Genomic DNA, 26,677 nt, shown 5'->3' on the forward strand with positions numbered 1-26,677 from the left:
GGTTTCAGCGGACTCGGATCGAGGAGTTCTTTCTTCCTCTCCAGCATGAACACTCACCTCGAAAATGCTGCCCGCGATAACCACGCAATCGAATCGGTTGAAGGACGACTCGAAATAAATGCGAGGTCCGAGCGCGTATACCTTGATTAACATCTCGAAAATAAAGAGTCCAAGGAAGGCAAACTCGGCATAGTATAGAAACTCCGTGAGCCACTGCGGCTGTCTATGGTGTTCTACGGCCACACATGCTGTATTCAGGAACACAAGAACGATCACGATCCAGTAGAATGTTTGAGTTTTCACAACGTGGCGAATCATGAATCTGGAACACGCCAAATGTGAAATTACCGTGCTGCTGCTCCCTGTATCTTTATCTAAGGCAGCGCACGCGAGGTACGGATTCATGGAGGAAGGGGGTCGATTCTGTTCTACATAGGTAGGATGAGAGCATAAATTTTTCCCGGAAACCTCACCTGAAGCGTTTTTCTGCGCGCCAGAAAGCTTTACAAGCTCCCTTGTTCTTCATCTTGGTTTTCAAGTAGGAAGCTCTGGCGAAACCTAGATCAAAGATATCGGAGAAACGTCAATCGAGGCTCCGCTTTTCTGAAGGAGCTCACGAGCAAGGCCACCTCATGCTCCATTTAGGCTCAGTGAGTCTGTGAGCTCACGCTTTGCTTGCGATTGTAGATCATTAATTGAGTAAATTGTATTGCACACGTGAGGCACGACTGGATATGATGCAAAGCGTGCAACCTACTCGGCGACTAATACGGCATGGGTTCCGTGCAGAAACGCTCATGAGAAGGCAACGAGGAAGAGACGACTGGGATGCAGATATATCTTCTCATCTATCTGTTTGAGCATTTCGATCCCCTTCCCACCGCGTGAACTCCTAGACAACTTCAGCCTGGCAATGTCGCTCCTTCCTGGAGCGACCTCATAGTATGAGGCTCATACTGCGCATCACAATATTCGAACTATCCGAGGAATCGAATATGAGCCCCCATATCGGCGCAATCGAAGACGGAGTGACTAAACTCGAGATAGATTTCACATGAAGATCAGTCGCGGGGTACCGGAGGTTCAGGAGGAGTGAAGCTTCCCCAATTTTCTCCGGGGAAATTCCTTCTCCTCGTATGCTGATAAGGCACTCATATCATTGCGTCTTTTCGCATCATGGGAGTTCCCGCACATGCATTCTCGGGAACAGATGGAGGAGCTCCCGCATAAACGCCCGCATCGCGGTCGAGGGAGACTACAAACCCGGGAAAAAATTATCCGATTTTGTTTCGAGAGCCTTGAAATCGACAAAGAATAGAGAAAGTTTCCACTCGATTTATATGCAGATCTTCGGGAACATTTGATAAAAATCATATCGACCGAGCTTCAAAATCATTCCGCCATTCCATATAGGGAGAGTGAGGGTCCATTCGATATGGGCATTCTCAATCGGTGCTCACGCTATTCATATGAGCTCAAGGAATAAAAAGACTGACATCCGTCGGTTCCAAGTACCTTTTAGCTTTACACCCTTCCTAGGAGTTAGATCTGCGGAGCCCTCGCAGGTGGTATTCGCAATGTAAGACACGGTCGAAGAGGACGGTGTAGTGACGATATCGGTGTTGTCAGAAAGTATACAGTATGCGCAGGGGTGATTGATCCGAATCGATCAGGAAAGTGTGATTGACGTGTTAGTGAGATCCAGCAGAGATTAGTTCAGTCAGGGTACATAGAACGTGAGGAAGAGACGAGAGTCCGAGGAGCGGCTCGTCGAGAAAGGATATAGCGGGGCAGGAGAACGCAGAGCGGGGACGACGATAGCGCAGTTCCCGGAAATCGAGGTCACATTGAGCGGAAGTGGTGGACGAAGGAATCGGTTTTGGAGTAGCACGTAGGATGTAAGCCCGATGATTTTCAGTTTTGTGGAAGGTATGTGGTAGGGGGATCCGCACACGGACGGAAGGCAGTCGCAGACGCGAACAGTTTCGTCGGTGAAGCAGCCAGAGAGACGGCAGGCGAGGCGCGGCCGCAGGAAAGGAAGTCGGAGGGAGAGAGATGCTAATCGTTAGACCCAACTCCATATTTTACAGAGGGAAGATAAACTCGCGGCCGCCATAACCAATTCTGTTATTTCTGTTGCTGCAGCTGCTCATCCTCGGTCTCACAGGTCAAGCTAATCAATACGCAGTCAGTTCCTCGATATTGCGAATCACGCCCCAGGATCATCGCGTGTATTCATGCGCGAATTCATCTTACGGAGGGAGCTCGCAGACTCGATGGTAGCCAGAGGATACGTTCTAAATACGGATACACGTTCCTTTACGCGGTTTACTTCTCTTCATTGACCTATCATCCCTATCATCATTGGACCACCGAATCCTCTCGAGCCCGCCCATCAGCGGTTCTGGGCAGCCGAAGAAGCCCAGGAACCAAGGTCTCCACGACAGCCCCTTGCCCTCTGGCTTTCAAGGCCAAAAGTACACAGGAAACGTGTTATCAGGAAACTCAGTCTGAGCTTTAGACAAATCGCTACCCGAAGGCTGAGCCCGCAGAGGGCGAGTCGCGAGTCGAAGATGTATTCCTTCCCCCCTTGCTTGATTCGTAAAACTCGCGAAAGACTGCTTCCTCTCGTAGGGCAGATCCGGATCGAGGTGGGAGAGCCGGGGGCGGATATTTTTTTGCTGCCAGGGGGAAGTGAGAGGTCAGCCAAATCAGGTAGGACTATGGGAGGTGGTAGCATAAGCCAGAAACAACTGTGTTTGTTACCTCCTCCAGTTTCAGAGTCTGCTCCATCCGAAGAGAAGACAGCGAAAATGTGAATAGGTTTAGACTGGGTGATGTGATTGATACATCGACTGATCTATTGATCGAGATTGCTTTGTGAGACTTAGTCGAGCGACGTATGAAAAGACGATGATGAGCAGAATGCATCTAGGGGCGGTCGGGCATGGAAAACAGCGCCGAACCGCGCCGAGACCAAAAGGACATCTACAAAACTGCAGTGTACGTCGGAATATTCTGACCGAAGTGATGAACAGATGAGTTCTTGGAGCGCACAATAGCAAGCAGAGGAAAAATTGCTCGGTGTATTGAGCGCTCGACGAACAACAGAGAGGCGGGGTGAGAGCATACAGACCAGACGATAACATTTATGGAAACATTGAGTACTCAATTTGGCTGAATGATTTTACCTCCAGGTTCGGAATCTGCAAGGTCCGCGTGAGAGAGGAAGCAGCGTGTTGGTAGAGAGAAGAGCTCTTATTAAAATTTGAAAGTGTTTCCACAAAGTGATGCTGAGACCGTCAAATTCAGAAATTTTCGTGGTCGGCGGTGTCAAGCCAAGAGAAGGCGTGTGATTAGAGTGAGTTTGCGCCCATTCGACCTCGTTTGTTCCCAGAAGTACCATTTTGAGTATTGAGTTGGAATGCACCGAATCACCCATACATACCTTCGTCCTCCGGTTCTTCTTCGTCGTCCTCTTCTTCGTCAGTCGATTTGCTATGCATACTTTTCAATTTCTTACGTTTGACGGCTGCTCTGCGACGAGCTAGAGAGAAACGATGGAGAATGTTTGCCGTATGCTGGATGAGACCATCTTGTGATCATGAAGAGCACCGCGGGTGATAAGGTGATAATGAGGTGATAACATATCGGAAGAAGTCGAGCATTTACCTTCAAGGATATGCATTCTCTCTTCCTCAGTGGTTCGTTCTTCATTGAGAATTACTTCTTCTGCAAAACAGAGAGGAATTATTGAGCTATGCTCCTTGGGTTGACGCCTCGGTCGAGATTCTACGAGATGTTAAGTTCATCGGGCGGTCTTACTGAGATCATTATGATTGCGAGGATGGCAGCTTAGTAGCGGTTCAGAAGTTTTGCTCTCCGAAACGCGGGCTCATCTCGAAACTCCTGATACCCAGGAAGCTCACCAGAAAATCGGAATAGTGGGAATGCTAGTCCAAATCCTACAGTCGCGATTACGCTCACCTGCCTTGCAGATCCATTCAACGTAACCGTTAAGTTCTCTCTCCAGCTGCTGCTGGCGTCGAATTTTGAGAAAGGCTTGACGGTTTTCTACTCGTTCTCTTTCTTTGGCGAATTCTCCACTGAGTACACCGAGAACAAGATTAAGCATAAAGAAGGATCCTAATATTATGAGTGGTACGAAATATATCCAGTTCACAGCGTTTCCCATGGCGTCGTTAGTCCAATAGAGCATTTGCGTCCATCCTGTAGATTGGGGGAAGCACATAATCGATTAGCAGCTCATCCGCAAACTGCACGGCAGGTCTGACTAATTCAAAACGGAAATTGAGTCTGATGGTGTCGAGACTTCACCATACGCACCCTCCATGGTAATACATTGAAATACAGTCAACATAGCAAAGAATATGTTGTCGAAGGACGTGATTCCGTAGTTGGGACCATTCCAACCCTCTTTACAGAAGGAAGTAGTGTTGTCGCATTTGAAGGCACCGTTCGGCACATTAGCAGCCACGGTATAGGCGTAACACGGTGTTTCTTGTTCTCCTTCAGGTACAATTTCAGCTGCGGACAGAAATCGTGCACAGCGTTAGGGTTTCCGGGAAAGTTTTGAAATCGGGTGATGAGAAACTGGAATTTATGAGGCCGTCAGATAAATATATCCGATAGATAAGGCCACTTTGCCGATACCTGGATCTTCGAGGCTATAACAGGTTTTATGCAAGGCCCCACTGTAGAACTCCAGACCGATGATGGCAAAGATAACAATGGCGAATAACACCAACAATCCGATCTGGAGCAAAGGAGCCATCGCCTTGATGATGGATTTCAAGACGACTTGAAGACCTGCGAGGAAATTCGAGTGATTCCGGTTTCTCTCCGAAGTACTTAGGCAATGCACGGGGGATGAGGTGGAATTTATCGGTTGCTAGGCTCGAGGCAGACTGCGCGTTCGAATTTCCCGCATGCAGGTTTCGGTGATTGGCGCCGGGTCTATTCCATACTGAAGTCCGAGATTTTCCGGGGTTCTTCATATCGGGTCCACACGTGCAAGTTGAGAAACTGTTTTGCTCATTGTCATCGATGCACGATCGGAGTGAGATCGAAGCGCATGAAGAAAAATTCGGAATCATCGAGCTACCAGGTTTCAGATCAAGAATCCAACATAAACGAGAGGGAGACGGATGTGAAGGAGAGACACCAAAAGGAGAAAATTCGAGCATCCATTTTGAAAACCATTTCCGCAAGAGCGTCAATGCGCCAGCTGTGGATGCACTGCCGGTGCTCCCGACCGAGTAGGAGCGGAGAATTCGAAACGATCCGACCGAGAAAATATTAGCGAAAGGAAAAGTCGTCATGAGACGAGACGGAATTTTTCGGAGCGGCCTCCCTTCGGAAGGCTGACAGAAATGGTTTCCAATATGTTTCGTTTCCTCCTCAAGGAGAGGACGCTCACGAAGACAGACGAGAGCTTTAGAAGTCCTTGATGAAGGACTTACTTGGAATCCCCGACACTAGTTTTAACGGGCGAAGAACCCTGATCGCCCGTAACGTTCGTAAATCTAGATCTAAGTTGTCCGGGATAATATACGTTACAAACCTGCAAATGAACATAAATTATGCAGCCAACTACCATTCATAAGGAACTCACTCTCAAACGCTAGCTAAGTGGCCAGCTGCACTTCGAAACGATAGACAAAGAAGAACGTTTTGTGCGAGTTCAACTCAACTCATTAGCCTGAATCCTTCGTCTAAGCACATTACACATTCTCGGATAGAGTAGGTCGACCAATAACCTATCAACGAATCAAAGATCGATTTTCCTCCCCAAACATTATCATCGCTATCATCATCATCACCATCTGCAGCTCGCTTGTCAAGACTATCGTCGTCATAATCATCACCATCATAATCAATCAGGCGCTTCCGTTTCTATCAGCTAACATGGCTTTCGAAAATTCGCTATGTATAACCATCCCAAGATCACGACGAAAATAGAATATTAGCCAGAACGAGAGGATCGAGAAGATTGTTTAGGTGTCAAATCCAATCATCAGGAGTCACCGTACTCATAAAGAATCGTAATAAAGAAGGAGAGCATCAACCGTAGCAGCAATGGTAGCAGCGATTGTGAATTCGAGTCATCCATGGCAATCAAACACGTTGTCCTCATCAACATATCGGCATCAGTCAATCATCAGACAGGACATCAGTCATTATCATCATCATGATCGATCGGGATTGAGCGTGGAGGTTCATAAGGGTCAGAGCTAGGTACGTGCAGTACCATCCTTATGACGGTATACGCAGGGGGAGAGTCTCAATCGCCAACCTTAATTGACGCTTACTTGGGGTACGCGAGACCAGTTTGAGGGGCCGAAGCACTCTGAACGACCGTAACATCCGAAGATCTAAGTCCGCACTCTCTGATACGCAAACACTAAATAAACTGCAATGCACAACGGGCGAATCGTCGTCTGATTAGATCTATGGTGTCATCTCGATGGAAGAGCCCTCCGTTGTCGTCTCTTCCTTGCAGGGAACCTGCTCTACGATTTATAGATTTTGGCCACGCTCCCTCCTCAATTCAAAACATCGATGGCTAATCGATGATCCGACACCATGCATTCCACGAAAGCACCATATCTCTAGTCTGATGAATTCGTGATTGTCCATATCGCTCCCGAGGCCGCCCCGCTGCGGAAGGTAGATCGATTGATTGATTGACTGACTGAATGATAAAGTACCATCGGCTCTAGACTCTAGATAGATACAGACAGACGCCTCCATCTTTTTGCCTGGACGAGGAAATGCTGCCTATTCGGTCGTTCCCCTGGATAGACCTCCCTTCTCGATAGAACTGCCTACAGAAACGCCTGAAGAAATCTACACTGGAAGCATCGGAAGCGACTCTGAAACGTACAGCTGGATCGCGCAGCCATGAAAAAAGGAATCCGTATCGGATCCGACGAAACTGCCCTACGTACAGCTCCAGCGTTGCCCAAAGAAGTCGCTCTCGGATAATCATAATGATTCGTAATAAGAAGGGGGACAGCGGGAGAATCATCATCACCGCTATTCCTTCCCGTTGCTCGTGTGGATTTCGCCTGCACTTACCCCGTAACAACAACAACGAAGTCCATCATGTTCCAAACGTTTCTGAGGTACGCTCCGCTGTGCAGAATAAATCCTAAGGCTAGAATCTTTAGCAACGCTTCAACACAGAAAATTCCTAAGAAGTACGGCTCTGTTTTTTCCTGAAATGAGACGATGGACGACTTCACGATCGGATTTACGAGGGTTCAGGGTGCAGGCGACGTGGCCTATCGGGGATTGAGGGCCTTTCGAATAATTCGCGTAGATGCAGCGAGCGGCATACGGGTAATTATCATCGTGATGGGAAAAAACGGGGGTTATCTTCCAGAGGAATACGTACTAGTTTCTGAGCAAGTGGCGTTCGGTCTCCCTTAGGCAGATGTTCTTCGAGAGCTAAAACTACACAATTGGCAATAATGGTCAACAATACGGCGTATTCGAAGGGAGGCCACTCGATGATGAATCGAGTGTATCTCCTGAGAGGGTTATCCTCAGACAAGATGAAGAGTGCTGAGGGCCCTCTCTGGCCGGGTTCCCGGTAACCCCCCTTTCGACCGCGAGCCATTCCGAATTGGCTTACACCTGGAAGAGAATCGATCAGCATGAGTTTTCTCATCGCACACGTCGACCAGACACTCAGACCCGACGGATGGTCCCTCTAGATTGTTGCTGCGCTATATTTTCGAAATTCGAAACTCCTCGAGTCCGACTGGCTGGGGCCCCAGAATCAATTTAAGGTATCATTCGGAGGGGAGAGCGTAGCTGGTAACGGTAGATTCGCAGGTCGGGAAGGCCAGAAGAGGAGTTCCGAAATCGGAGCTTGACTCGAATCGTCAGAGCGTGCCGCGTTGTCCTGAGTGACGTGAGTTGAAACCAGATGGGGGCTAATTACGTTGACATGTCGACTCGTAGGGCGCTGCGTGGTTTACATGAGCCCGATACAAATGTCTGGCGATACGAACTCGCTCGAGATATTCTCTCGTGCCGCCAGCGGATGAGGACGGAGAATTTGCCGTCTTCATCCACTCTCATCCATGTGCGCGCCTCATCTCTGTGCTGGACAAGTTCTAAGCTCTCTTTTGGCTCCCAGACTCAGCTGCTTAATGCTTAGCTGCATGGTAAATCTGGAGCCCCTGCCGAGCGTTCGAAAGCGAGAATCCTCCCCTCTCACGATCTCGATGACCTGATGAGAACAAGAGGTCTCTCTCAAGGTTCTCTCACCTTCCGAGCTCAGTCAGATAGCGAAGAAGCACGAATTGAGTCGGCGGCCAGCTCCCGACGGCTTCTTCCGAATTCAAGCTCGATGTTGCAAATAATGCATCGAATTATAATGCATTGGGAAATTCCTCGCTTGCCTCTAGGCTAGAACCAGGCAGCACGCTTCCTTCGCTGGATCCCCCTTACCGGAATTAGATCCCCCTCAATTAGGAAAAGTTACGTCTTCTACTCGTGCATCGCATAATCTTACCAGCCGCTCCAAAGCTTGCAGCTGAAGACTCCGAAGAGCGGGCAGTGTATCTGTTGCGCCGTTCTCCAACGCTGTTCAACGCCTCTGCCGAGAGTGCTGATAATCTGTAAAGAACGGTTTCAGTTTTAACGTGGGTGAAAATGGGACCATTTCTGTACGAGGTATGCCGACCATGGTAATTATTTCACCAAGCCATGGTATGGGTGCTCTTCGAGACGTCGCACAGCCCGGCCCATGCTCATCGGAGCGACCCCTCTTTCCGGGCATCAGGAAGAACCTGGCTCCGATTCTCATGAACCGAGGGATATTTATTCCTCTTTGGAGAGGGCGAATTTCACAATGGAGATTGGTGCACAAACTCACTCAGGGCGAAAGCCCATGGTGTGTCTAAGCGCTTGCACTCGCAGTGAAGATGGTTGAAGTGATTCACGTTCGTTCGAGTCGAACTAGAGCGTCACAGCGAACGGTCGAGAGTCCTCCAGAGGTTCCAGCCGTCGGCGTTTGCCGTTCGTTTATTTGCGTCCACTTGCTTAACCTCGTTTCAGCGCACGCCCGAAGCTCTCAGAGGGAGCGCTCGAGACCAAGTGAACTCTCGCGTAGTCCCCGATTAGGATGCCGCCGAGCCTCGCCGGTTTCGCCTCTGGAGGGAAGCTCCCCACTTATGAAGACAGGGAGATATTTTTGTTAGCAAACATTAGGCCGTACTCCAGCTGGTGACACGACCATCCGGAATATAAATCGCTCTGCACCCGCGAGCGTGTCGCCAATCAGGTGATAATAGAAGCCACCAGCCGACCGAGTCGTCTGATCAAGTCTTCGCTTGACGCTCCTGTTTCCTCACCACTCACTCAGACTAGGGCTCAGCGACTCCGATCGATTCGTCTACGCACACACACACTAGACATTTATATTAGGGTGATGACGTCGCTTATCGAGCTCAGCCAGCGGGCAGAGGAAGCGACAACACTGTCCCAGGCTCAGTGAGTCGTGAAGTCGTTGACCGTATACCCTCGGCCTGATTACCGCGGTTTTTCGCACGGAGCCAATTTCCCAGCCGTAAGATGAAACTTATTTGAGTGCATAGATGAGGCACTCACTCACTCCTTTCGGAACGATCGGTGAAATTGTATCTGAGCCTGGAGTTCGATTTCTATTGCTCCCGCTACAAGCCTCATTTCGTTCTATGGCACTGTCTCGCTCAAAGATTAAAAGTCGTTGAAAAGGCATCCCACAGATAAACCTAGGGCTAGCACATAAATATCGGAGACCTGGGCATCGGATTCCTCAATCTGGGGCAGCTGTGTTTTCGTTGCTGATTCGTGAGATTCCGAGGAACACCAATCGGGAATAGAGCCTTCTACTCCCGGAGGAAGAAAACTCGGCTCGAGAAGCGGACGAACTGTCACCTGGGGAGAGCCGTCACACTGCGCGCAACACGGTGAATTTCATGCTAGGATCCGCGATCGAGGCACTCGGGACGTACACCTCAACTAACTCGGTTATGCTGTCTGTGCAGCCCATCTTGGCCGTAGTGGCGACGGCAGCAGCAGTAGCGGCCTTAAACCTCAGAGGCGACGTTCCATTTCGAGGCATCGATCGCTCGATTGGGTCGTCGAGGGGCAGGCCGGCCATTCGGTCAGGAGGCTCCCCTCTGCTGTCGAGTCGCCGGCCTCTCGGCTGTTGATCTGTCCGAGGGTCGGACCTAAGAAGGAAACTCGTAAGGATTTCCAGAAGCAGCCCTCGAGCAATTTTCAAATGAATTGAGTAATTCCCGGAGGCAGCTCGACCTATTGCCGTCTGAAATTTGATCGATTCGCGAGAATGAATCCTTGCCGTGAACGCCACCGCACCAAGCCGGCTGGCTCCGTGGCTGCCGGACAACGCGCGCGGATTCGAAACCAAGAGGGTTTATTCTCTCTCAACGACGCTCGCCCTCGAGACGGAGCCCTTCTCAAAATAACGTTTAGCTGACTGAGTCGGGCGCGTCATAGAATTCTCTGAGGGAGCGCAGCTCGAAGAAGGGGCCAAGACGCCCTGAACGAGGCTGCTCAACGAATGATGCGTTTGAGTGAAATACATCAGATGGCTATCCTCAATCGGGGCGGTCGTCTCATGAATGTCCCCCGGGCCACGAGATCCAATCACAGACCTATGAAAGTGAATGAAATGGATGAATCCAGACGCAATGTGAATGATGCTGCTCATAGAATCGCTCAAGAGGTCCCATCCTGCCGAATGCATTCAGCGTTTCACGAAGCCGGCAGGGTTTCAACGCGAAGAGTATCTTCCGCATTCAGCTGGTTGGCGGGCACGGGGTCATTCTTCAGACCGTGGCCCGTCAGGTTCCAGCTCCCGAACGACCAGGCGCACAAAATTTCGGTACGGTTTCGGTGAGTGTACAATCTCCCCGGACGCCGGAGAGAATCGCGCGACGTATCCTAAGCCCCGGGCTAGACGCTCGGAATGGATCCTACGTCCGATAGCGCTCAACCACGTCAAAGTCATCACTCCTCGCTCGAATATTTAGCTTGAGTTTGATGTACTCGCGAACGTGTGTATTCAAACATCGCTGAGGGCTCCGAATTATTCCAGCGGCACGGCGGCGCTTTTCCGAAACAACGATCCTTCTCCAACCCGGAGAAGTTCGACGTGCCTGACTCGTTCCCAGACCGGGATCTGAGCTCGTCGTCCTCGAGACGAAAGCTGTTACCCGAATGATAAGAAAGAGATCAGGGACACGGACCAAGATGGGGGAATACGACCGGCTGACCGGTTTCTCATTGTGGTGAGGCGTTCCGGTCGGGCTTGCAGGGCTAGAATGCTTCGAGAGATGCTCGATTATTAAACGCTTCCGTCGATATTCGTCGATGTTTCTCAAGCTTTCCGTGTGTGGAACCCTCTTCCCACAGCGAAATCAGGTCAAAGAGCTGCTTTCGTCCGTATCACACTGCTTTGACGGGTCCCGGGCGGTGAGTGTAGGGCATCTGAGGGGAGTGGCCTCCGAGGGTATGAAGACGGCGGCGCCCGTCGTGCGTGGTAAATGATTATCCTGCCCGTTCTCCGCCCGGCAATTTCAGCCTTCGACGAACGACGCCGACAAGCTGCCTGGCTGGAGCAGGAAGCAAGGGAGCAGGGACCGACTCGGGCGAAGGAAATCGGCCATCTGTTGCACGACGGCTGTTCGATCGGTCCCCTCGAGCGGGCCGCCACCTTCATGCACCGCGGGTAGCACAGGCGGAAACAAAGGAGCTACCCCACGATCGACGGACGCCTCAGATGCACTCTGCATGTATAAATGCATCCGTAGACTGAATACCGATATCATTCGAAATAGCCAATCCCTTGCATGATTTCGTATCTTTTCCCGGTCCTTTCCATGGATAGACCGCGAGAGAGGATTTCCATTCGCGAGTTCCTCAGCGAAGGAATAATTGGGATTATGTGTGTCATCTTGGGAAATCCTGTGATTTTCTGGAATCGTTTCCCGCAATTATGGAATTTACTCACGGTGATCGTTTACTGCCCACTCGGCTGAGGAAAGACGAGGAACGGCGGAGGTAACGGAAGCGGAAACTCCTCCTGTAGGAGTATGTTGTCTTGTAATCGATACTCCGCGGTCCAAAATTCGTTGATTGTAGTATTCGTGCCTAAGTCGTCGTCTCAGCATCCACTCTTCTGTTCACTGTCGTCTTTCGTGAAATTCGTGTTTGTCTTCGTTTCCTGTATGCCCATCGATTGAAGTCCCTACTAAGCGTTTATGTAGCGACGGACGACAGGATGGATTGGGTTCCTGAGTTGTCGATCAGAAGAATCCAGTAGCTTCGGTCGGACGACTCATCATATGGATTTTTGCCATACTGTGTAGTTCCAGCATTGACCTGCCTGAGAAAACGGTCTGCGACGATAGCATTGTCTTCGCTAGGAAAATTCGAATTGTTATACACGCTCGTATAGTATGCGTGTATTCGATGCTCGCTGTTGAAAAAGTTCGTTGCTTCCGCAGCTGCTAGCTCATGCTGCCAGCCCAAGTGTTGATTTCACTGATGGTTCATGGGGTCAATCTCGCAATGGGCTTCCTGAAGTTTCGATTTGAATGTTTCGGCGGCTTCTAGCTGCTTCTGCTTGAACTGTTATATCTCGATCGTTGGTAAGGGAAGGACTACTTTCCTCATCCGTGGCTGCTAGTTATGAACCTATCCTTCGCTTGAGAGGCTGGTATTCGTTTCGACATTCCGTTTTCGCAACGGGTCTGCCTCGACGTTATCAGCGACGTCTCGTCGACTTGGATTTTGAGAAGGAACAGAGGGGGAGCCTCAATCGGAGACTCCGATCCGTTCCCTCTTCGTGTCGTCGACTCGTGCCTTAATCAGTTCCCGTTGAGTTCTAACTCCTTAGGCAGAGGTGGCATGAGCCGCTTCTGTTTCGTTGCGCGCGTTGGGGCTTTCTCGGTCAGCGTGTTGTCGTCCTGATCCTCCGTGACAACAGTCATGGGTTCGGTTTTTCGCTTGTTTTTCTCTCCTAATCTCGTTTGCTCTTCACAGCTCGACTACGAATAGCGCTTCAGTTGTTATTAGGGTTGGCGAGCGAGCTTTCCGCTACATTCGTCGCTGAACAGCTTGATTATCTGCTGCAACTCGTCGTTCGGAAGCTGCAAGCTCAATCAGTTTCTCCGGATCAGGAGTCGAGAGAAAGCGGCGACTCGATGCACAGGGAATTCTCGGTTATGACCGGTTCCCGGGTCGTCCATTCGAAATGTTCGTCTTCAAAGGGACGGTCCTCGCGAACGCCGTCGAGAAAACGTAACTGAATGATTTGCTTCACGTTGAAAAACAAACCCACTGGAAGTGGTAGACGATAGAATTGTGGGTGGCCTCTAGCTCCGAGCTCCTCTCATCATATGGGTGTCGCTTCCGAAGGTAGCGGTTGGAGGCACACGCTGTCCATATTCGGAGTTTCGGAGTCCCTCGCGAAGTTTTATCCCGCGAGGAGTTTCCTCGAGCGCCCTCCGGCTCGGAGCTCTCGGCCCCCTCGCTGTGGTCGGTGCGGCCCGAATCGTTGCGATGCTTCCGCAGATCTAAAAACTTGTTCCCGAACCAGACGGGCCTTCCTTGAGAATGGGCTCTCCGTAGAAGAAGAACAAGAAGAAGCTTTTCGTCGCGGTCCGGGTTTCGTTTCTGGGCTCTGTTGGCGATCCTAGTCTATTGCTGCGTTGGGAATTCCGTCGAGAGTCACTTGGTTGCTGGCGAACAAGAGAATTACGACGTCCCGTAGGAAGCCGGCGACAGTGCGTCCGCCTATGACAGACCGCGAGCTCTAGCCATCTCGCACCACCATGAGCTTGCAGGGGCGTGCGAAACCGAGCGAATGATCTGACGCTACGAAGAGCAGTCGCTTTCGGATGTTCAGCCGCCGCGTTTTCGGGCCTTCGATTAAGCTCAAAACCCTAATTCGTATAATTTTGGGAAGCGACTAGATAAGCGCGCACTTCGGCCTCCGGGACCGCGAAGGGAGCTCGCCTCTGCAGCCAACAGGTTAGGGGTATCGTGGCAGCACTTGTAGGCTTCTCTTCGACTTGCGCTCGGTCGCTCCGTTCTGCCGAGATGTTCCTCGAAGTCCTCGCCACCGTTTTCGTCGTTGTTTCCTCCGTTGCAGATTGCTAGAGCTCCTGTGCGCACCAACGACGAAACCCAAACGAACGACAACCCGGAGCAGCAACACGGTTGCTCGCTGCTCAGCCGGGAGGATCCATGCAATGATTCGGGGCACTTAACGCACCACTAAAGCACAGGGCGCCATGACGGACGTCACATCGGTTTGACGCTGGCTAGCTAGCTCGATGAGGGAACTTTTTGCGCCGTCTATCTAGCACACTCCACAGCCAGGGGGCCCGTCGCGTACGACGGAATTTCAGCGTCGACCAGCTCGTCTATCCCGGATTCCGGCCACCCCAGTGGATTTCACTGAGTGCGGCAGCAGAAGCAGCAACTCACGCCAACGACTTGCCTGCCTGCCTGCTTGAGGGCTCCCTCGAAGAGGGCCTCAGCCATTCGAAAGCCTCGCTAGATGGCGCCACCATAGCTCGCTACGCACGGCACAACGTTGGGAACGGTTCTTCTTTCCAGACCTTGTCTTATTCTCACGGAATTTCGGGATTCCTCCCAGATTGTCCTTCTCCTCGTCCGCCTGAATCGCGCTTTTCATGTCCCGCCTCGCCTTGTGGGATAAATTCAGCGAAGGGAGAATCGTATGCATTTTGAAGCTGTGGAGCCTTCGCTAGCGTGAGCCCCGTCTGCAGCCCTCGTTTTGCGGTCTCCCCTCGGTTGCAGAATCATCACCGAGTCTCAATGCACCGGGCGTCGTCAGAGGAATCGGTGCTCGCGTGTCAAGGCGGCGACGTTCGGAATTCCTATCGCTCTTTTTGGCGGGAGTGGAGATTCCCAAGTAGACCGCTCGAGGGAATAGCATCCCTCTCAATTTTTCCGCCGGCGATTCGAAGAGATCGGGGATATCTTTCCGAGGTATTGTCGCGACTGACGGCTTCTCAACTATTGTACCGTAGAGCGTACGAAGCCACCTTCCGTCACGGCACCGACGCGGGACTTCCCGGACATTTCATTACATGTATTTATCTCCGGTAGATGTTGCACTCCGCAGACCGCTGGGCCGTGATCCGGCTTGTCTTGGGTGAGTGAATTATCGTGTTTCGCTGTTATGCAAAGCAATCCTGGCCTCCGCATCGGAGCGTGACGAGGACTGTGCTGTGACGAAACAGTTCAACGACGCAAACTCCGGTCCGACGCCGAGTCCCCTCCTGATTCTGATTGGGTGCCGTATGCTCTCCGAAGGCTCGAATTGATTCTGTTGCGACGTTGCGATGACGAAAAATCAAAGGTATTCTCTGCGAGAAGAGGCATTCAAGCCGCGTAACAGAGATTTATTTTTCAGAAAACGGATGAATATTCAGGACGCCTCGGGAGAGACTTCTCTATGCGGGTCGAGGCGTTGAGAGCTCGAGTGGCTGACCCACTTCAGTGTTCCTCTGAGTTGAGCTCTTCCTCTTCGTTAGTCGACGTCGGCATGGATGCTGCTCGAATAGCTGCACGGCTGCTTCCGATGTGCTCCGAGCGGCGACCGCGCGAACGGTGGCGCCATCCGTGGTTGCGGCCGCAACGGCAAGTCGCGTGCGAGCACACAGAACTCGATTCACGTTTCCACAGGTGGATTCCAGGGGGCGCTAAGCAAAGTCTGCTAGCCTTGAGAGAAGGGCACTGTTGTTACTCGCTCGACTGGTAAGAGATGACGCACGTGGTGTGCGCTGGCTGTAGTGACGATCGCTCTCTTCCGGAAAGGAACAAATGCGAGCCAGAGATTAGAAGCAAGAATCTGAAAATAGTCGCTGCTCGATCCGGGAGAGCTATCCTTGAACGCTCAGCGTGATGTATGGCGGCTGGGAGTCCGACTACATATATGTCGAGAGGGAAACGAGAGACACCATCGAAAGATTCTTCCGACGGCGAGCTGTATGACTTCTTTGCGCAGTGCCTTTTTCTAATGAGTATGCCGCTCGACGTTACGATCTCGCGGACGGAATCTCTATCCGGGAAAAGGGATCCGATGCTCGGGCTCTCTCATTCCCATCGAGTCATCTCACCCCGGGAGGCCTTCGGCTCCTCTTCAAGGAGAAAATGTCAGATATTGAGAAATGCCCACGAGGACTTCTCCGCTCTTAAGCCGGACCCGAAATGAGCACTATTTAGTGGGATCCGTTCAAGACACGAGGAATGATGGAGTTCGTCCTCTTTCAAGTCGATGACCGCAAACGTCAATAGGGGACGGCTCCATAAGAAGCTGGCGAGCGCATGCCAGGTAAGGCTCAAAGTCGTGGTGGAGCGGCGATTCCGGAACTGACTCTGAATACGCAGAGAGTCGAGTGGACGTTCGCTCAGAGCTGTGAGCACTACCGAAAGTCGGGGCTGCCGATTCAAAATTTTGACGAGGAGCAGTGGAGTACGAAATTAGAAATGCCATCCACTCGTATCGTTGGGCCTTCGCGTGTCATCGTGTCCTCTGGTCTCAGTTTGCAGCTACATATACTGGATGCCGAATCCGTTGAAATCGAGAAGTTCAGTCCATAAAGCCCGACACGGTGCGTGGTACGGAGTGAATGATCCTGCTTTACGAGTGAAGATGGTAAATTCTCGCTAGGAACTCACCCCAAATCAAGGCGCATACGGCGCGCCTTCGCCGAGCCTACCAATCGAACGGAAACGGATGGCACTCGCATGTTTCCCTCGGTTCGGTTTACTCGCTCGGATTGGATAATTCACGCGAAATGTTTTCAGTCCGTATCCGACTCGACGGTTGCTCTGACCGGCTCGAGCTGTTCACTTCGAGCATCAGATATCCCTTACGACGAGGAACTTTTCAGGAATGAGCCTGTGAGTCAGGATCATCACACGAGCCGCTGAGTGATTGATCGAACATCAAGTTCCCAGAGTTCACTTCTCGAGATAGAGAAAAGGATCGTTTGCTTGGATATCGGATGTTCAGCCTTCTGGAGTAAGCCGAACAATCGCCGCAGCCTGGACACATTTTTACCCTATTTGCGCGGGCAGTCGGCACTACGGACCTCGATTTTGAAGAGATCGAGAGGAATGAGACTCTTCCAGTCAGGACTTCCTGTGACATGTTATGTGAGCTTCTCGGAAATCTTGAGAAGATTCCATTTCGGGAATGATCATGCTCGAAGCACGTCATGATTACGGGAAACGCAGGAAATGCAAAAAGCGCTGGCGGAGCTTTCTCCCTCACTGTCTGGAAACCGACACAGACATTCAGCCTGGAGCAGTGCATAGACTGACTGTGAGTTCCTTTTTGAATGAAGCTCACTTATCGATGTCCAATAGTCGGAGCTCCTGCTCCTGGCGTTCTCGTACTCCCTTCTCGGGGCTCTACCCGAGCTACTCGAGATGCTCCCGAGCGGAAGAATACGCTTTGTGGCTAGCGAGTCGTCTGAAATACGTTCGGATCGAATGTACATATCTCTCAAAGTATCGCACGTGCCCGGTTGCTCCGGGCTTACTTAGAGGCGCGGCTCTTTTCCTACGATGACCAATTGGACCTGAGTCATCGTGACTCGATCGGACCTATACGGAGCGGTGAAGGGTTCGGGATACTGTAAGAGCGAGCATCACTCGATCCTACCCCTCTCCGTTTCCGCCCGACCCTCAGATTACGTGAGGTTCCCACAGGGACCGCATTAAGCGCTGCCGAATTTCCACCGGGAGCCAGGCCGGTTAAGACCGGAGTCTCCTCTCTGACGTTAGAACATGCCATTGTTAGTGGAGATGTTAGCGATAGATGCGGCGGCAGCAGTCGCAGCTGTGGCGGCGGCGGTGTGTACCTTTCGAGATAAACGCGGCTCGCTGACTGCAGACCAAGTTTCTTTTGAGCGGTTCCAAAAAGACTTGGTCGAACATGTCCGGTTTTGTGTTTTCATTTCGTCAAGAAACAACACTTTATTTTTCGTGGACGATCTGACGAGAGTTTGAATGGGTTTTCGGAGTGAGCTGGTGGGCTGACGGAAGCCTGCTCGTCTCTGATTCCTTATGAATTAAGTCATGATTGACAATGTGAAAAACCAATTTTTCGAATAGAAATCCAATCGAGTCTGTTCTTGACAAGAGATCCAACCTATGAGTTCGAAGTGGATCCCTCCGGGATCTGACTCCGAACAGCTCCGAAGTCAAACACCTCTATAGAATTCTTACGAAGGAGTTTGGAGCAGTCCTCAAATGTTGCCGGGGACGGCCCCAACGATCATCCTTGTCGGGAGTCGCGTATTTTCGTGGAGCGATCCCTTACTATTCGTTCCGATTGACCTCCACGCATGAGGGGCATCACAGGGGGAACTTAGACTACCTCAGGATTGACTTCAGTGTCCCAGTGTGATCCTTTGCTCTGATTCCCGTTGAGCGCCCCAACTGAACATGAGGAGCGAGCTCATACCCGGTGAGCATCACCGAGAATCCTCTCGTGTCAGTTGCCTCTCGAATTTTTGACGTTTGGGTCCGGAGGAAATGTCGCTACGCCCCGCTAAAGCAATTATAGGGACCCTGCCGACTCTTCTTGCGCTGTCATCGCGGACGTCCAGCTGCTGCATTGCAAGTGGTACCGAGACGAGATGCGCCTACGAATCTATTTTGACACCGGAACTCCGAATGTGGCAATATCGGCTTGACGGCTCTCGACTTATATCTGCTCGCTGGCAGAGAATTGACCATTCGAAAGATATCAGCCTCAGAAAAGATATCATCCACGCGAAGTCCTTCAGCCACTTCGGCGAGCCCCCGCCTAATTACCAGATCGAGCAAGTGAAGAACATCGTGAAACACGTTTTATCCTCAAGCGCTCAGTTTTTATAAAGCACGATCGATTATTAGAGCTCCGCCAAAATGGCCCCGAGCGTCACTGCTAAAACTTAGTCGACGAAGAAGCTTGTCACACCTGGAAGGCGTGATAGGCATACGGCGAAGCGCCTCGCTCCTGTGGGAGAGCCTGCTAGCGGAGCGCGTTGCGCTGGTCTTAAACTCTTGTAGATCGCAAGTAGTTTTTGCCGCCCCTATTACAGCATTCGAGAATACATTCATCATTCTGGCCTTTGTTTCCGCTCCTGTTCCCGATTTCTGTCTTCCGCCTATTTTTGTATGTTTTTCTCTGGAATCCCCGAGATCGTCCGGTATACGAGATCCCGGGTCGAGAGGATCCGTTCAGTCCCTAGTCGTTAAAAGTGATTGGGCTCTCCTACCTGACGGAATAAGATGACTATCATTTATGCACGCGTATGGCGCGAACACCTGGTCATGGGATGGGATCTCGTCTACGGCCCCGACCTCGTCCCTAAATTTCCCCGGGGAAGAGGAGACTGACGGTAAGCATACTCCCGGCTGGAACGATCCGCCGCCGCGGTCCGATTCCGCGTCGGAGGGAGGAAAATGAAGGTTGGGAAAACGCTGGGATTCCTATAGGCACAACCGGCTCGCAGAATGTTGAGCTGCGCCAGCCCAGCTAAAGCGTCAAATCTCGTCACCCTTAACGATGTGGTCAATGATGCCAGTACAATACGAATCTCAAAAGGTCGATTGGTCATCCTGATGAGAGAACACGCATGGCCCTCGAGGCGGAAGCATTTCTTGAACATTTCTTCAATCGAATAATGATTATTCGAAGCACGAGTCCCGGCGTGGGCGATATCTGGCTTCCCTGCTGCTATTTTCGAAATTCTTCTGCTAGTATGTTGTCGAGCTTTCTCGTGCGTTGAGCGATGGGACGCTTTCGTCAACAGCGTCGGGAATCAAACCGATGTCGGAACGCACTTCCAACCTGCCGCCATTTCTCGTCGAATTCTTGATACGTTGTGAAGATTTCACAAGTCCGGGTGAGGACATTGCAACAGAGCCGTAGCGTCAGAAGAGATATCGGGTGCTCAGGATACCGAGAAATTTATTGAACCCCCTGATGGTTCGATTCTGACGGCGCGGCGACGAAACGAGTCCGGGGAAGTTTCTTGAGACAAGTGACATGCTAAATCTCTTGCGAACCGCAACACGGTCGCTGGTACGGCGTTGAATATGAGTGAATGTTTGCATATCCTCCGAGGAGGGGCACCGCCTCGGTTAAGACTTTGTGAAAGAAGTTTATTCGATATCACCTCTGTCGGATGTCTCCGGCTGCAAATAATCAGGCATGATATTGTTCAGACAGAGTGCCGCGTATCTGAAATATTGACCTGGCTCCTCGTCAAGAAGACGTCTCAACGAATCATCCATTCATTGCTTTCTTTCAACGTTTCTCCAGCTGTCATGGAGAAAACGTCAGGAATCTTCGCTTCCGTCTCAAATGTTAGCCGCAAATCTCTCGTATCCGATGCATTTTTGTATCAACTCTACAGAGCAGGATCTCATCGAAAATGATGACGACAACTTGGCGGCACTTCCCGTGAGAATATGGCCTCTACTTTTTTCCCGCTGCCGTCAACGAACGAGATCTCGTTGATTATTATTCTAGTGGTGGATCTGATAAGCTATATTTATGATCGACAGCACCCCAGACTCCTCCACGCGGAGCTTGTTGGGAACATGCGTCTCGCCTTCTGGATCGGTGATCCTCCCTCCCAGATCGAGGAGCAGCATATTCTGATGTGGTCTGAGCCTCAGTTTGACACCCTGAGAAAGTCTCCCCGGTCCTCCTCGGAACGAATGATGAGGTCCCCCAGCGTGGCGTTCTCACGCTCTGCAGTTTGCCGCCTCTATCAAGGGCCGTCAAAACCAAGGAGTTGAGCGTGGAGCTGCGTTGCAGCGTGGTCGAATCGTAGCGGCACCGAGTCATCTCTTGACGTTCTAGCGACCTCACGTTCGGCGTTATCATGAGCGGGGTCATTTGCTCGTCCGAAGTAGCGAGTTCCGGGACTGAGCGCCCGCGAGCGGCAAACAAAAAGAGAGACGACAAGAGGGAAAGAGGAGCTTCAGACCGATTCCCGAGATAGTCCGAGGATCGTCGCTTCGGGTCACCGTTGGCCCATGCTCACGGAGGAGAGTTACGAGTGGCGGGAAAGAACTAGAGGATGAACCGTCCATGGGTCGCCGAGTCGTTAAATCAATTATTTGCTTTTCCCCAAAGGAACTGCTCCCCGACTTCGGCCATTGAGTAGGGACCCGGAAGGCGACGCCGCGCAGGAGTGAAGAGCACAAGATAAATACGGATTTGATTTCTGCTGGCGACCATCTTGGTTCTTGGATTGTTCCTCGACGAGAGAAGCGACTCCCCGGGGAGCGAGAGCCCTCTACGGGCAGGTGGAGGAATCTACGGTCGCCCGCGCTCCCATGATCTGTGAGAGTTGCGGAGTGAAAGGGAGAATCCCGAGTTTTTATTCAATTTATATTTAAATCTTCGTGAGGGGAAACAATAATACAGCTTCTGTTCACCTATACCTCCACCACCACAGATGCGGAGGCGGCAGCAGCGCCGGCTTTCCGGCCTCTTTCTGTTCGGGTTCGCACGGGGACTGCAGCGCCCTGCAGACCCGCCGACCCGAATACCGAGCAACGACCGACTTTGATTCTTTGTCTTTTTCCACTCAATCAGACTGCCTCGGTTGACGAAAGCTCACGAGCTGCCACCAACAGCGGGTACCTACTTCGGATACCGACTTTTCGTTCGAGATTCTAGGGGGGGGGCTTCCCTGTGACAACAAGACTCTTCGAGGTGACTCCTTCCCGGTCGCTCATTTCTCACAAACGACTCACTCCTAGAAGGGGGCTTCAGCGACTCGCGAAATCTGGGGCTGGGGATGTGCATGGATATCCCTCAAGGAACCCTCAAGACGTGATGGGCGATGTTCGTCCTCCATCTTCTGGATCAAAACAGGATTGGAAGTGTTCCTCCACTATTGACCGATCGGTTAAATGGGGATCGGGCGGAGTCAGTGGTGGATCGATGTGAGGGTTGCCCCGCCACAGGAAGTCCGCTCGCGCTTCTTGGATAGATAGAGATCCCGAGGTTTTGCGTCATCATTCTGATTCCTCGGCCTGTCTCGGAGTCTAAGACAGGCTGTTCGAGCAAATCTCGGATCCGCCGGCGGTTGAATGCAGCTTCTGGTTGAACCCACGTCTAACGTGGCGCCCGTTCCATTGACCGGAGCCTCTTTGCAGACCAGCCCTGCGGTCGGCGCGGCGTGCCAAGTTCTATCGAGACCCTTATTTTCGAGTACGTATACGCTTCTTACACTCTTGGAGTAATCCGTGCTCTTCGAATCAAGGCGGATCTCAAACATGGTATTTCTCAAAAGCTTGGGAAGAGCTACTCGAGTGTCTCCACTCACATTAGGATACGTGGGTGGTTTACGCTTTTCAGCTTCGCAGTATTCGGACATGCTACAGTCGGGGTACATACAGTTCATTCCTGCACTGCCCCCCTGCACGAAGCCCCCTGGAAACTCCACTCTGGAGGATACTCTGCCGTAGAATAAGGGTTCCGCGTCATCGCCGTCGACTTGAGTCGTGTCTAGCTGCTGAGGTGGTACCATGTGATCTCAGTCAGAAGATTGCAGGATGCGTAAAAACGCGGGAGTTCCCGCATCCCTCGCTCCCCACGGGCTGGTCGAAAAGTCTCTTGAACGGCTGTGTCCCGCGGAGCTCCATGCCCCGTTGGCAAACGAGGCGTGGCGAGGCTCTGAATCGGTTCTGGAACCGGACAATGTGACCGAGAATCTAGGACTCTTCCCCGATTGCCTCCTGATATAAAATTTATTGATGTTACATGCATTTATTCATACTATTCCTGAATAGGAACGGGAAAGTTAATGCGCCGTGTTTATCACAGAGCTGATTCTCCAAGGGTATATGTGCTTGACTAGCATGGAACGCGCATTTTGTTTCGGATGAAACACAAAACCCCGACGCCTCGAGTGAAGCGTGAATAATTCGTCAAACAATTTCTCTAGCCTGACGGTTAGTCTGAGGTAATGGCTTAATCGTAATATCGGCGTTACTACTTTTGAAAACGTACGAGCCCACATTGTTGAGCGAAAAACTTGAGCTATGCGGTCACTAAGCTAAGTCGAGTCAAGACCTTAGAATGCTGTCATCGTTTGTTGTACACTTTGTGGCAGGGGGAGGGAGAGGGGAGTTGCACAAATCCCCGCTACTTTACGGTCGGGTTTTTGTTCTTGTCGCGGCATGGTAAGCACAGCGATGGTTAGTGCAGTCTTGCATGACAAGGAGGTCGCTGGGCAGCAGCGTAAGCTTGCGAGCCGACCGCGAGCTTCCAAGCTGGTGTTGCGGGGATGCCCACCCGAAGCAGAGGATAAATCCATCTCCTGTATGCCCCCGCTTATTTGGCGCAATTCAGCTCCTCCATTCACGAACTTATTCGTCCAGTCATGCTATCGATCCCCCGTCCCACCGGTGCGACCTCCTCCCGTCCCGTCGTGATATTCATGAGCTTGAGTTCCAGATGGTTTTTATGCTCGACTTCCACAGCGTAATTCCCATCCATTGGCCTCGTTTGTCGGGATATTCCATCTTCCATCTGTATGCACCAAAGCTCTCGGCATGGGGAGGACAAAATTGACTGCTTCCGTCCAGTTCGAAAACCAGGTCTGAAGGAAGTCTGGAGGTCTGAGCGGAAGGTCGGCTGACTCGATGAGATTCCGCGCAGAGCGGTCCGATGATAAATGTCGACCGGGGCTGTACTTTCGAGAAGTGGTCATCCAGCGATTCATAATGTCGGCGGGAGCATGACATTTCTGTAGCTCGCAGTGAGCTCTGCAAGTATCTGATTGTGGAGACCTGCGAGCAGCACCTGCGAACGACCTCTCCGAGCCCGACATGGCCGCGGTGCCCCACAAATCCGAATTTGGGAAAACTTGGGAGCTAGTGTTGTAGTGTGAACAGGATGCACGGTGACTCCTACGTAAGCCTTCGAGCCCTATCCTTCCATATCATTGACGGACACTGTACGTCGGGAAATTATCCCGAACTCGCCGTGTATAGGGAGGAATTGGTGAACGTTTTCGCTCGAAGAGACTCTTGGAGCAAAGTTTTTCTCGGTCTGTGCATTTCGAAATCGAATGGAGTAGTCATCAAGCGGACAATATTCACAGAGTCCGCTGCTTAGGATTTCCGCTCTGTTCAGAGTAGAGTGCCATCTCGCCGTACGATCCGAGGAGCTGGAAAAGAGGGGGGAGTGTGGGATCCTTCGAGAGAGTCCGACCAGATCTAAGTGATACCCGAAGAGCATCTTGCTTGTGAGCCGGAATACGGTCTCTGGTCGCAGAGAGGAAAAACACCTCGAGTCGGGCTGCGTCTGATTACGTGAAATCGTCTGTGAATAATCCAGCGATCAAGCTGTGAACGCAGAGCTCTGCGACAAGTCTTCCGACTGGAATAGGAGATCCTTCTCAAATCAGTCAACTTGTCTGCTCTCGGACTCATATGCGTGAGGAGTGCAATGAGTAACTTTGGCGACGAGCGTATTTGGGATGATAGCCGACGTCGACGTAGCTCATACATGGCTGCTGTTTGAGCGACAGCTAGCAAAGCTCACTAATTAAAACGGCTGCTGAGTAACGAGTATTCGTCGTCGTGTAGCATTCCCATCCGATGGGGGGACGTGACTCTCTCTCAGGAAGAGAGGATGGGAAGACGAATCGCCTACCAGGGGATACAGGTTTCCCTCAGAAGCATCGGCGACATCTTTACCACCAACCTATGTTTGTGTGCTCGTTTGTCCTATCAATGGCTCGTTTTGGCATGCAGAGCATCAGAGGCTCTTTGCTGACAGTTTTTTCACACTCACATCGAGAAAAATCCTCAAGCTCTGCCCGTAACTCATTGTGGGGAAGGCCACGGCCGGATCATGAGCGTAGAACTCCGCGCTCTCCGGGTAGACCCCGTGTGATCCGGAACGAGGCAGGCAGACCGCCCCCCTCACTCCACCAAAGTTTTATCCCAACACAGACTACATCTCAGATTCGAATAATCAGTCGTCAATATCGCTCGGCAGTACATATATGAGTCTACGAATGTATCGCATTTGTGTATTGTGTACACGGGGAGCTTGTTTATCATTGTCGGCGGGAGAGAGCTGACGGCATAGTGGCCACATACACCAACGAGCGAGGTCAATATACCGAGCACTCTCGAGGCTCTGTGAGTTTTGTTTCGGAATGGCAGTATCCGATGGCCGATTGTTTACACCTCTGTCGCAAGATCCGCACGCCGATTGCTCATCTATATTGAACGCGGTACTGTTTTCGCGGATACGGTTTTCCGCAGGATATATCTATACCGGCCTTCGGCGACGTACGCCCAGAGCTGTCTCGGTGGAGGGAAATGTTCACCCGCGAGAACATCCGAGCAGATAAAGGCAGCTCGGAGAAGAATTATGGTAATCAGCTGGTGTCGAGAACTTATGACTATGTAAGCGAAAAGTGACGGTCACTGCGAACCCCAACCATAGGGGTATGCGCAGCTGCTGGCGGGATCTGCCGAGAGGAGGACAATGCGTACATACACATACGCGGGTTACTCGAATGAGAGTACGTACCTCGCGAATAGATACGTTTTCACAGTCTCGTGAACCACGCGGCTAATGAGCCGTTGCTCGTCTTCCAGACCCATATGTCCAGCATGGCCAATACCGTGACTGTATTCATTATTTGCTCTCGCTCCCGCACTCTGACTTACAGTTATTGAACAGAAACACGGGAGTCTCGGAAGAATTTCCGCTTGGGATGGGTCCAGCGAATATCTTCCGACGCTGACGCTGCGGGCGGAGCTGCGCGACATCGGGCGATGCGATCCGGAGGCGCACCAGGCTTTCAAAAGCGGGGAAGGACGATGAGGAACTCAAATATGGAGCGCGAGACGACGGGGAAGTGGCATTGACAGATCCCAGACGCTCAAAAACTACGCGCCCGTTGTTCGCTAGCAATGCAAAGCTGCTTTCGCAATGAATGAGTCAAGATTCCCGAATTCCAAGGCACCCACAAAGGAATGCGCGAGCTGCGGTGCCGCCTCGCTCGGCGACTGCCTCGCAGGTTGTATGGAAACGAACTCATACCTCGACGATTCCCTCGTAGCAGCAAACCCAAATGCGTATTATCCTGGCTAGTCGCACGATCCATAGCGAGATTGTATACAATATGGCTTCGACGACAGTAGCACAGGAGGCGTCGGAGTCGATCGTCTCATTTCTTTTCGCCCACGGGATGAGTTCCGCCGTTCGCAACGATGATTACAAGGTATATCCCTATCATACGAATCCCTCCATACTGTATAATGTCCGTTGTCAATCTTCAAATCTACATGCTCGGAATTCGATCGGAATCTGCGGGAGGAAGTGGGACCGGTGCACAGAGTCGACTCCTCTATTTGTCCTACCGTCTGTTCGAGTGGCGAGTGCCTACTCGCAAATGTGTGCAAGCGTGCCTCAAGGTATGCGGCTGTCGCGAGCTCTTCACCTGCACGGCTAGTCAACGAGCACAAACCTCGGCAACAATCGTTCGTCTCTGCAAATATTCAGCGAGATGCGTGGAGCGATCACTATTCGGAGGGTTCAAGCGAGGAA

The 26,677-nt window shown here is 51.5% G+C and overlaps 1 protein-coding gene across 1 annotated transcript in view; it reads right to left on the minus strand.

Moving 5' to 3' along the window:
- Positions 1–26,677, minus strand: part of LOC100901544 (voltage-dependent calcium channel type A subunit alpha-1-like) — a 61,321-nt gene that overhangs the window by 20,798 nt on the left and 13,846 nt on the right. The window contains 13 exon segments of the mRNA XM_029111465.1: positions 58–322; positions 474–546; positions 1,531–1,548; positions 2,767–2,784; positions 3,449–3,547; positions 3,673–3,732; positions 3,988–4,230; positions 4,348–4,548; positions 4,675–4,830; positions 5,484–5,584; positions 7,102–7,241; positions 7,421–7,662; positions 8,549–8,652. Of these exon segments, the coding sequence (XP_028967298.1) occupies positions 58–322; positions 474–546; positions 1,531–1,548; positions 2,767–2,784; positions 3,449–3,547; positions 3,673–3,732; positions 3,988–4,230; positions 4,348–4,548; positions 4,675–4,830; positions 5,484–5,584; positions 7,102–7,241; positions 7,421–7,662; positions 8,549–8,652 (1,720 nt within the window).

The sequence above is a fragment of the Galendromus occidentalis genome, unplaced genomic scaffold, assembly GCF_000255335.2.
Source record: "Galendromus occidentalis unplaced genomic scaffold, Mocc_1.1 scf7180000077442, whole genome shotgun sequence".
In the NCBI taxonomy this organism is placed as follows: Eukaryota; Metazoa; Arthropoda; class Arachnida; order Mesostigmata; family Phytoseiidae; genus Galendromus; species Galendromus occidentalis.